Source organism: Hippocampus comes, unplaced genomic scaffold (genome assembly GCF_001891065.2).
Source record: "Hippocampus comes isolate QL1 unplaced genomic scaffold, H_comes_QL1_v1.1 scaffold59, whole genome shotgun sequence".
Classification (NCBI taxonomy): domain Eukaryota; kingdom Metazoa; phylum Chordata; class Actinopteri; order Syngnathiformes; family Syngnathidae; genus Hippocampus; species Hippocampus comes.
In genome coordinates this window covers 741,095-751,642 of record NW_017805406.1, presented here as the reverse complement: position 1 = coordinate 751,642, position 10,548 = coordinate 741,095, and the positions used below count along the sequence as shown (strand labels likewise).

At 44.4% G+C, this 10,548-nt stretch overlaps 1 protein-coding gene across 4 annotated transcripts in view; it reads right to left on the bottom strand.

The window, feature by feature from the left end:
- Positions 1-3,859: 3,859 nt before the first annotated feature.
- The window catches only part of zbtb20 (zinc finger and BTB domain containing 20), a 45,460-nt gene continuing 38,771 nt past the window's right edge, over positions 3,860-10,548 (bottom strand). For 3 of the 4 annotated variants that reach the window (XM_019873410.1, XM_019873409.1, XM_019873412.1), the window contains exons 2-4: positions 10,063-10,187; positions 7,154-8,671; positions 3,860-5,890 (exon numbers count right to left, since the gene is read on the bottom strand). In XM_019873410.1, the coding sequence (XP_019728969.1) occupies positions 5,337-5,890; positions 7,154-8,651 (2,052 nt within the window). In that variant the 5' untranslated portion in view covers positions 8,652-8,671; positions 10,063-10,187 and the 3' untranslated portion in view covers positions 3,860-5,336. Of the gene's footprint in view, positions 5,891-7,153; positions 8,672-10,062; positions 10,188-10,312; positions 10,479-10,548 lie in introns of those variants that run through there. The other variant, XM_019873411.1, reaches the window with a different exon arrangement.

Genomic DNA, 10,548 nt, shown 5'->3' with positions numbered 1-10,548 from the left:
TACAAGACTTTTCCTCCAAAAGAGGGGTTCATTTAAAAATAAATAAATAAATAAAGTATTTGCTCGTTTCTTTTTCCACGTCGCTCCGTTGTGCGGCTTGTACGTAGGGCAGGAAGACAGTCCGATAAGATAAAGCATTCATCAATATTCGATGAGGGAATTTGGCATCGGGCTGTATATATATGACACCCTATCATGGAGTTCAAAGGGCACCCTCCGTACTTTGACACCGGCAAGCGAAGGGTCTCGCTAATCTACTTACGAAGGCCGCCACCGCCGCGGCGTTAACGGGCCTAAACAAACATCTGGAGTTGCGCTGATATTTACACACGCCGACTCCCGAGTCAGGGTAAGACCCGCGCGGCCGGCTCACCAAGCCACACCGCCTTCCCGAACGTGAGTGACGTGCAAGAAGAAAAAAAACAAAAAAAAAAAAAAAAACAAAAATGGCGGTCAGCCATTTGTAAGTGATTGTGCATCTTTGATATCTTTGAATCCTCCACTCGGCAAAATAACGGAACACTCTGCTTTGACTCGATGGCAAGAGAATGTTTCAGCTCTTTTAATTAAAGGGTTCGGATGCACTCACCACCACCACCACTACCACCACCGGGTGCTACTCATATAAATACTGTCGTATATTTTTAACTAAATAGACCATTGTGTGTATATATTGTATCTGTGCAATGTAGGAGAGAAAAACTATGAAAATTCTGTATACTTGCTGAACGTATGGATAGGCACTTGATAGACGTATTCCCGATATCCCGCAAGGGAAAAATGCATTCAACTGTGTGGAGGTGGTGATTCTTTTATATACATTTATATATATATATTTATATATATAAATATCTTTTTGTCAGAAAGTTATCTGTTTCACACTGATGTGTGCACTGTAGAAGAGCGGATAAAAAGCTGTGACGTATACATTTGATTCTGAACTGTGACTTAATTCAAGCTCGAGTGACGAAAAAACCGATGGAGACAACCGGCAAGACGGACGCGACAATGAATCCCCTCACCATTCCCGTCCTTGTGTTTTTCACCTCAATGCAAAATCCCGTTCCTGTCGGCGTGCGGTTAACACGCCGCGAACCGCCGTTACTTGACCGCCCTCAACCCGCGCCGGGCGAAAGCGACATTATCGTATTTAAACGACACCAGCGGACTGCGTGATCGCCAGAACAACGAAGCAGGATGATCTAAAGGAGTATTGTGATTAAATGAAGACTCAAACGTACTGCTAGAAAGACAAAACGACGCACCGTCCACCCGGAATCTCTACGCTATGATAAATAAAACATGTCATGTGATTGGTGAACACAATACAAACAGCTGCAAGATTGGTATCTAGCATTTCAATAGGGTTTGTTCTGGAAAACAAGCCAACAATTTGCGCCCCCCCCCAACCCACTAAAAACAACAACAAATCAACAACAACAAAAAAAAAATCTCCCTTAGCTAAAACTACAAGAAAGGAGCAAAAGCAGCCTCTTTTCCAAAAGGGGCTGCAACTTTTCAAAACCATTTGTACACATTTTTCTTTCGCAACACCAAGAAAAGCTCGTGTGGCACCGCCACAAGAATCCGAAAAAAGCGGGAATCGAGAAGATACTGTCTAACTAACGGAGAGTGAAAAGGGAAGCTAATGCGCACCGGGGAGAAGAAGAACAAGAAGTCTGCGTTCCTTCCAATCTTATTATACAACTACTGACGATGGGATGAGTTAGTCGCCCTCGTCCGGAGAGATTTGTTATTCCAGAAAACCACCACCAGCACCACAACAACAACATAAAAATGATAGCGAGACACGCTTATAGTGTAATTCCGAAATGAAATATTTTCCAAAGCCAACGACAAGCTACTGAACCTACTATTTAGACCATTGATACCACAAAGCTGGCTGTACTCATCTAGCTACAGTCTATAGTGCATTAGATATATGTGTTTACACAAACTATGCAAAAAAAAAAAAAAAAAAGCGGGCCGCCGCAAAAGGAATGCGAAATCACTGAAATACGTAACGTACGTCACACGGAAACCTGTCTGCCTCTGCTCTTGAAAGATGACGTCGAGATTTGGCAGTGTTGGTGCTCGGCCGGCTGGCGACAAAACGCCGTGAGCCCAAAAAGTGTGGCGAGACAAAAAAAAAAAGAGAAGAAGAAGAAGAAGAACTCGGCAGTTTGCTTACATCGACTATTTAGTGCATTGTCTGTTAAGGCAAAGAGATGACCCTCCACGTGCTGTGTCGAGACAACAAGAGCACTAGCATGCAGCACGTTTTGCCATCCTGGCAGCGACAGCTACAACACCGGGACCGCACCATATATACATATAATAGGGGTGTGCGTGTGTGTGTTTTTAGGCTAAGAACGCGCACCATCACTGAGACGGGGGGTACATGTGAAAAAAATGTTCACATGTGGGGGGGAAGAGAAACCGCAGTATAGAATCTCAGTTGCGGTTGGACGAAATCTGCGAGTCCAAAAGTTTTCGGACTTCCGACTCATTTTTCCAAGGTGTGTTACGAGCCCGAACGGTGTGGCCCGAGGAGCTGCTCCTCGTCATGTACCTGCGCTGCATATTGCAAAGGAAGCCCTACAAGGTCAAGAGATTTCACTTCATCAACAGTTTGATTCGGCTAAAAGAGCACACGGACAAACGACACCCACGAAAGGAAGGAAAGGACACAAACGGTGCACGACCCACGGACACACTACAGTATTATCAAAGAAGCTGCATTCCATCACCTTTCCACGCCCACCCAAAAAAGTTGTACTAGGACACATTTTTATCATCTATGTTACACACGCACACTCATACGCACGATAATAAATGTATTATTATTATTATTATTATTCATAGTGTGATAATGGCTGTTATCATCACTAGCGCCAAGTCAGACAGAAGTTGCCGTGATTATTACTATCGCCGTTTCACTGTTTGGCTCTCAGGAAAATTCTGTCTTGAAAAGAAACACAATTGATTTATTGGGTTTCTAGGGAAGTGACTCCATAAAACTAAAAAAAAAAAGCACAGGTCATTTTTACACATTTAAATAAATGCTTGCATCAAAACGGCACAAGTACTGTACAAACAGTATATGGATTGATATACTGTAGGTCACTGCAAGCAATAACGAAAGCCAAGAACCGCTGGATTACTTTAAAATTTAATTAAACAAAGCTATGCTAACACGTGAACTCTATAACCAAATGTTAGATTATTCATTTTTTTATTGTTTGCTTAAAAAAATCCTCTTTTTCTAAAACTATACCTCTGTTGTTAGCAGTAGTGCACTTATTGGTTTAAGCAGTGCAACATATATGCGAGAAAATAACGCAGTCCACTTATCAAGATTTTTTTTTTTTTGAAGTGATTGTTTTTTTTTCTTTCCCGATTTTACAATTGAATAAAAGAAAATCATATTTCATTGAATGAATATGATTAAATACCAAGCACAGGCATTTTAAGAAAATGTGCAAAGTAGCACGTTTTGTGTGTGTGTGTTGATTTGATATCTGCTGTATTGTGAGCAACATCACGACAAAAGTTTTTTGCTCACACAAAGGATCAAAACCTTCAGTTGCACGTGTGTGTGTGTGTGTGTGTGTGTGTGTATTTTTAGACACACACACACACAGACACGATACAGTGTGTGTGTGCGTGTGTGTATATTGTGTATGTCGGGTGTCCCATTTAGGTGAAAATGTTAAAATCCAAATACGTGCTGTCATGACACATGAATGACATCTTACGCACACTAACTTCCAAATGTAATCTGTACACGTGTGTCCAAGCTTTTAGAAAAATTGGAATGTATACCATTTTTATATATATATATATATATATATATATATATATATATATATTTGCAATTATGTTGGAGATGTACTTCTCCAAATTTTCCTTTGAAAACGTCGCCGGCTATTTGGCAGTGACACATTGAGAGTGTGTTATGAAGCTCCCATCACTAAGACGGCTTTGCAAAAAGTCATGACCAGGTTGTATCCTCCAATCAGATGGTGATTATTTCAACAACAAATTGGGATTGTAATTGAATGTCTCTCTCCTTAACACTGTTCAAATCCACAGCCAACCTCAAGCCCCCCCCTCCCCTCCCCCCCAGATGCATAATAGAGTGAAAGGAAAATGAATAACCACGTAGGATAATCAATAACAACAATACCGGTAGTTTGAGAGACAAATCTCGTTTGAAAACCTCCAGCCCATAGGAGTCGGATGGAAGTGGAGGTGCAGCAAATACGGAGTAGAGAGAGCCTAGTCTCTTATTCCGAGCTGCTCTAACTGTAAATGGAAAAAGGCAGAGAAAGAAAATAGTATTAAAAAAGAAAAATATTTTTTAAAAAAATCACACTCATTTTATGATTGGCGCAGCCTTGACTAACAGTCTTTTAGGAGATTAGTGGCAGTGTATGCAAATGAGTCTTGAAAAACGTTTTTTGTTTGTGTTTTGTTATTTTTTTTCCGCTCCGTCTCATAAACACAGTCTAATTAAGTCAACGAAACCATTAAAAATGCATGGACAGTTACAAAACATACGAAATATTATTCCCGCAAATCTTTGATGGGAAGTGATTGAAATTTGTACCTTAACAACAGCGGCATCAAAATATCTCAATACCATAGGAATAAATAAAACCCAGTGTCAAGTTTACTACTTTCTTGCTTGTGTGTTGTTGTTGTTTTTTTTTAAATTGACTTTAGAAGGCAATCTTGTGACTGTTAGTATTTTAGAGGGAATGTGTAGCCCCACCCAGCTGATTTTTTTTTTTTTTGTTATTGTTGTTGTAAATTATACCACAGTAAGTTTGGACATCTAACGTTTCCAAACTGGTCAGTATGGGTTCACAACTGCCATTTTAAATGGCATTTCTCTCTCTCTCTTTCTCTCACACACACACACACACGCACGCACGCGCACACAGAGACACATGCAGATGCACACACGACGCACACTTATATTCGCTCAGATAGATCTACGCTAAAGGTGTGTTTGTGTGTATGTTTCTTTCGTAGGCCTTTCGGTAGTGTTCAACACATAAATCAGTATTTTAGGAAATCATACATTTAGAGGCCCGTAGTTCGGATCCATCCAGTAGATCAGTATCAAACTACTAAGCCTTAAGGCCACCATCTTTTTGTTTATTTAGAATAACAAAAAGGAAAATCTTTTTTTTTCTTTTTTTTTCCTTTTGGGAAACTTAATGTGCCAGTGTCTGTACTCGTTACTCTCCATACCTCAAAAAGAAGAAAAAGGAAAATCTAGTGCCATTTTGTTTGTCATTCTTTTGGAGAAGTTTATCTGGTTGTACTTATCCGTCGGAGACATGCATTCGCATGTGGTCGTTGAAGTGCTCCATTTGGTCGAACTTGACGGGGCAGACGGAACACATGTAGGTGGTCCCTTCTTGGCAGCTGGCCTCGGCCGCCACGCCCACTCCCGTCGGGACCCCGGGCCCTTCTCCCGCTCCTCCGCTCACGGGCATGGCCAGGGCCACCACCCCGGCGCCGGGCTCGGGGACGGCCATGGGCAGGGGGATGGGGATGGAGACGGGGATGGAAACGGGGCCGGGGTTGCCCGCGGGGCCCGTCAGCCCCGCGATGGCGCTGCCTGTGCTGTGCAAGGCCATGTGGCGCTCCAGCAGGGTCTTGTGGGAGAACTTCTTTTTGCAGATGACACACTCGTAGGACTTCTCGCCACGGTGCAGCCGCATGTGGACGTTGAGCGAGCTCTTCTGGGTGAAGCGCTTGTTGCAGATGCTGCACTGGTAGGCCCGCACCCCTGTGTGGGTCACCATGTGCTTGATTAAGTAATCCTTCAGGGAGAACGAGCGCCAGCAGATGCTGCACTGGTGAGGCTTTTCTCCTGCGTGGGCATGAAAGACAAACGGGAGATACGGTCATATCCTGAATGGTCCCAGAGAAGCATGAAAAAAAAATACATAGATTTTACCCGTATTTAACCATATTCTCATCAGCAGAGAGCGAGAGAGAGAGAGAGAGAGAGAGAGAGAGAGAGAGAGAGAAACTTGCGAATGTAAAAAAAAACGTTTTCCCTTTCCTTATCTGAGTCTGAAGCGCCTCCATCTGTTAATGGCATCAACAAACACATGACGAAGCCAACAGTGGTCATTTCCACAAATCTGCAGCACCGTGCATGTCGTCGGCACATGAAGCCAAACAGAAGGTGTCCAGTCGCCGTTTCATTAAGGAATATGAGCTCGTCAGCAAGCTGACAATTCAAAGTTAATGCTCCTGCTGACTTCATCTAGTGGACGCCTCAAGGCCACTGGTGAGGGAAGCATTAAAATTCGCTTTGTGTCTGGCTAGAGAGACATTTATGTCTAGACTTACTTTACCTAAATTGAAATGACGAGCATTCTCAATTTGACATGACTGGCTCCACTGATTCAAAGTCAAATGTTTTTTTTTTCTCCTCCATATTTGCCCAATATGTACAATAGCACGTACATAAAATAATCATAAATATGCTTCAATAATAGTCTAGGGTTGAATTTTCAAGAGATCGAAAGTGTCACGTGCGCTATTCTTGTGGCACCTTTTGAAAACTAACTAAAACAGCGGCAAAAAGTGACACAGTTAACATTTGGCCAATTTATATTTTCAATATTGTTATCATCGTAATTGCCGGAGTTCTTCTTTTAATCAATGACTCATAAATTCTGCAGCGGCCATGCGGATATTTGACGGCAACTCTTATCTCTGCTGGATTCAAATTGTAAATGATGAAGCTGTGCTCACAAGTTTGCACGCGTTTTCCACTTTAACAAGTAAGCACGTCTTGCTACGTTGGTTTGGTTGATGCACTTTGTCTCCGATTGTTTGGGGGGGTTCAAATGAAGCTCACCTATTGATGTAATCCATGTACTCATTTTATGGGAATGGCATTATTTCCAAACGATCACCTCAATACTCGGTCGCTGTGTTGTCCCTCTGCTCTACGAAGTACTATTTTGGTTTTGACATAACCACGGCCGATTATGGGGCCAAGTCCCGGATTCTCAAGCCGGACATCAAACGATAAGGCAAGAGTGTCTGCTTTTTATACTACACTTGTGTTTGGCAAAATGTGAACGCTGAAAGAAGGAGCGAGGCAAATAGCACTTACCGGTATGCACAAACATGTGTTTGACGTAGTTCTGTTTTGCGGTAAAGGTTTTACAGCAGAGAGTGCATGCATAGGGTTTCTTCTCCCCCTGGCCCATGGCCTGCTGCTGCTGGGATGGCGCCGGCGGCACGGCCATGGCGTTGGGGAACGATGGTATGGCAGGGGGCGGCACGGTCACAAACTGGGCCTGCTGCTGGCCGGAAAGGTAAATGAAAGACTTGCTGTCTCGGGTCGGCTGCGGGGGGAAGAGCGTGGGCAAGAAGGTGCTGCCGGCGCCCAACACTTGGGAATTGCTGGTCACGGTGTGCGGCATTCGGAGATTGCTGGTGTGTGACTCGACCTGCCGCAGGTAGTGCTGTGTGGCCAGGGATTGGGACATGATGGCGTTGGGCAGGGGGTGCATCAAGGAACTGTCACTAGTGCTGTGGCTCTGGTCGCCCTCATCGGGCTCCTGCGCTTGCTCCGGGGACGAGTCATTGACCTCGATCTGCACCGGGCCGCCTTCCCCGTGCTGGCCTTCGCCGCCGCCGGCCCCTCCCCGGTTAAAGCTCGGGTAGGGCTGCTGCTCCATGGCGTCTGGCTCAGTACTGATGGAGGAGCTGACACCCGAGTCGAAACTTTCCACCTTGGACTCGCTCACCGCGCCCTCGGTGTGGTCGTTCTCCACCTGGCAGTCCCCCGCGTTGTCAAAGCAGCCGTACTCGTCTTCGGCCTCCTGCTTGATGTGCATCCCGCCTGTTTGTAGGCGTACCGGTCGGGACTGCTTGCGACAGTGCGTCGACTCGGCCGTGGAGATGAAGCGGTCCACCTGCTGGGATCGATCCTGGATGCGGTTCATCCAGGGGGGATCCTGCGACTGCTGGTCTTTCTGAGCGCCGGCACTCGGGTCGTAGTTGGTCGCCATGGGGTTGATGTAAAGGGAGCGCTCACGGGTGCCGTTGGAGAGGCCCGAGTAAGTGTAGAGCGACGTGTAGGCGCGATCCATGTTCTGCTGGGACGACGTTTGCATACAGCCCGACTCGGCGTCGCTGCTCGGCCCGGATGTGGCCGACTCGGGCGTGCCGCGGGGGGTGTCCTGACCGGAATCTCCCGGTATGACGGGGAAGGCCCCCGGGCCCGCCAGGCCCACATTCTGGGACACGATGCGAGTGCACTCATCGATGACGGTCTTGATCTGCAAGATGCTGGCGGCGGTTAGGATCTGCAGGGCCTCCGACTGAGACACTCGAAGAATCCCGCTGTACATAAAGTCAATCAACTTTTGGATGGATTGCACCGAGACCACAGAGGGGATCTCGATGTCGCTGTAGCCCAAAAGCAGCTTGTCCTGAAAGAAGGGGCTTCCAGCGGCCAGCACGCAGCGGTGAGCTCGCAGCATACTTCCATGGATCCGAACAGTCACATCACAGAAGTGCCCACGGTTGCGCTGCTCATTGAGGGTCTCAAGTACAGAATTGCTGAAGTTGTGGAGATTGATGTTATGAATGCGCTCGGTCATCCCCTTGCAACTGATGTGACCTGAAAACGGGGCAGCGACACACCTCATTTAGAGAGACGCTGCATTATTCAGCCGCGTTTGGTACACTGCACTTGATACTGGAATTGCTAATTGCAATAAGAAGCGGTCTTCGGTGCCATTCTCACGCGCTGGGGGGGGGGAACTGAGCGATAAAATGTAAGCTTTGTTGTAACACAAGCGAGAAAACAAGTCAAGCATTTTTTTGGGTACCTTAAAATGACTATGGCTTAAAAAAATACGAAAATTATCAAGTATTCATTCATTGGATGTCCTCCGTTGCATATGAAATTGTGTTTTTGTACACTGCAATAGAATTTTAAAAGGAGTGTCATTAGATGACATGAGGATTGTGCATAGCACTTCAAATATTTGTTTGGACCATACCAGAGCAGTAACTCTTTTCTTATGTGAATGCACCACTCAAAACTGCAACCGTAACATTTACAACTCTTTTTGTAAAAACAGATGTTTGAATACAGTTCAGATCTAACTACACTGAAAATGTATCGTAATATTATTAACGTTAATAATAATAATGGTAGTGTACATTTGTCTTAACCTTACAATGTATTGAAGATTATTTTGTGTGTGTGTGAGAGAGAGAGAGAGAGAGAGAGAGAGAGAGAGAGAGAGAGAGAGAGAGAGAGAGAGAGAGAGAGAGAGAGAGAGAGAGCGAGGCTCCTTTAATCGCCAGTGGGTGGCGCACAGGGCTCAGAGGACAAGCGGACTCTTTTGTTGGTCATGTGCTCACTATGATGGCGCGTCCAAACTCAAGACACACTGGCTGTGCCGCCGTAGAAAATGTGTGCTTAGATTCATCTTGAAGCGTTTTATATTTTTCATTTTTTTCCTCCAAAGTTTTGCTTCAAAATAAAAAGGTAATCTTAGTTTTAAATTACAAGTGAATTACTTCAAATGTGTTCATTCACACAACTTCATATACACGCTGTATCTTTAATTTATGATCACCTGGGAAGCTGAAGGATATTTCAGACAACACGTCCTTCAAAAAATAAAATAAAATAAAATGCATCATTGAAACCGCAAACAAGGGCCATGATTGTATGAGCGCAAATTTATATTAAAAGGTACTTCGCTCACACTGTGAACAAAGGGTAAAGATGACTACAAAATATTTTTTGAGTAAATTAGACGGAAAAACAAAGCATCACCACAGAGAGGTGGTGGAAATAGCTTTTGAGAAACGCTTCAAAATTCCACTTGCGCATTTGGGGCATGATAGATGTGAAATTAACAGTCAGTGTAAAAGCATATAATCATCAATGAATAGTCCTAATAATCCAAAATCCTGAGCCAAATGAGTTGATAGTATCGAGCATAATCAAGAGTATTTTGCCGTCAAATAGTGAAAACTAGAAACGGAACTCACAGTTAGATGACGTGCGGCTGGTGAAGAAGTGCAGGTCAAGCTTCAGTTTGCTGGTGGAGATGGCTGAACAGAGGCCGGGCGCTAGGCAAGGCTGTCAGTCCTCTCTTCCCAAATCATGTGTTGCTCTGCCAAAGTGTTTGCAGGGGAGAGAAGAAGGGGAGAAAAAAAAAAAAAAAAGACAAAGACAAATCTTTAGATCACATCGATATTGCCACTCCCTTGATGGACCCGAAGCAACACGAATGTCTACCTCCGACATGCTGCAACAGATGTGTGAAGAGTTTTCAATGCCAAATGCTAAAACAAAAACACAAAATAAAGATGGACCGTCCTGCGTGCAATTCAGCAACAAGGGTGAAAATTATATTGGAGATAGCGAGTCTCTCAGCAGTTATCTGAGTCACTGGGCAACAAAACCACACCCTTAAAAAAAAAAAAAAAAAAAAAAAAAACACTCTTTTTACACCAAAATTAATAACACACACA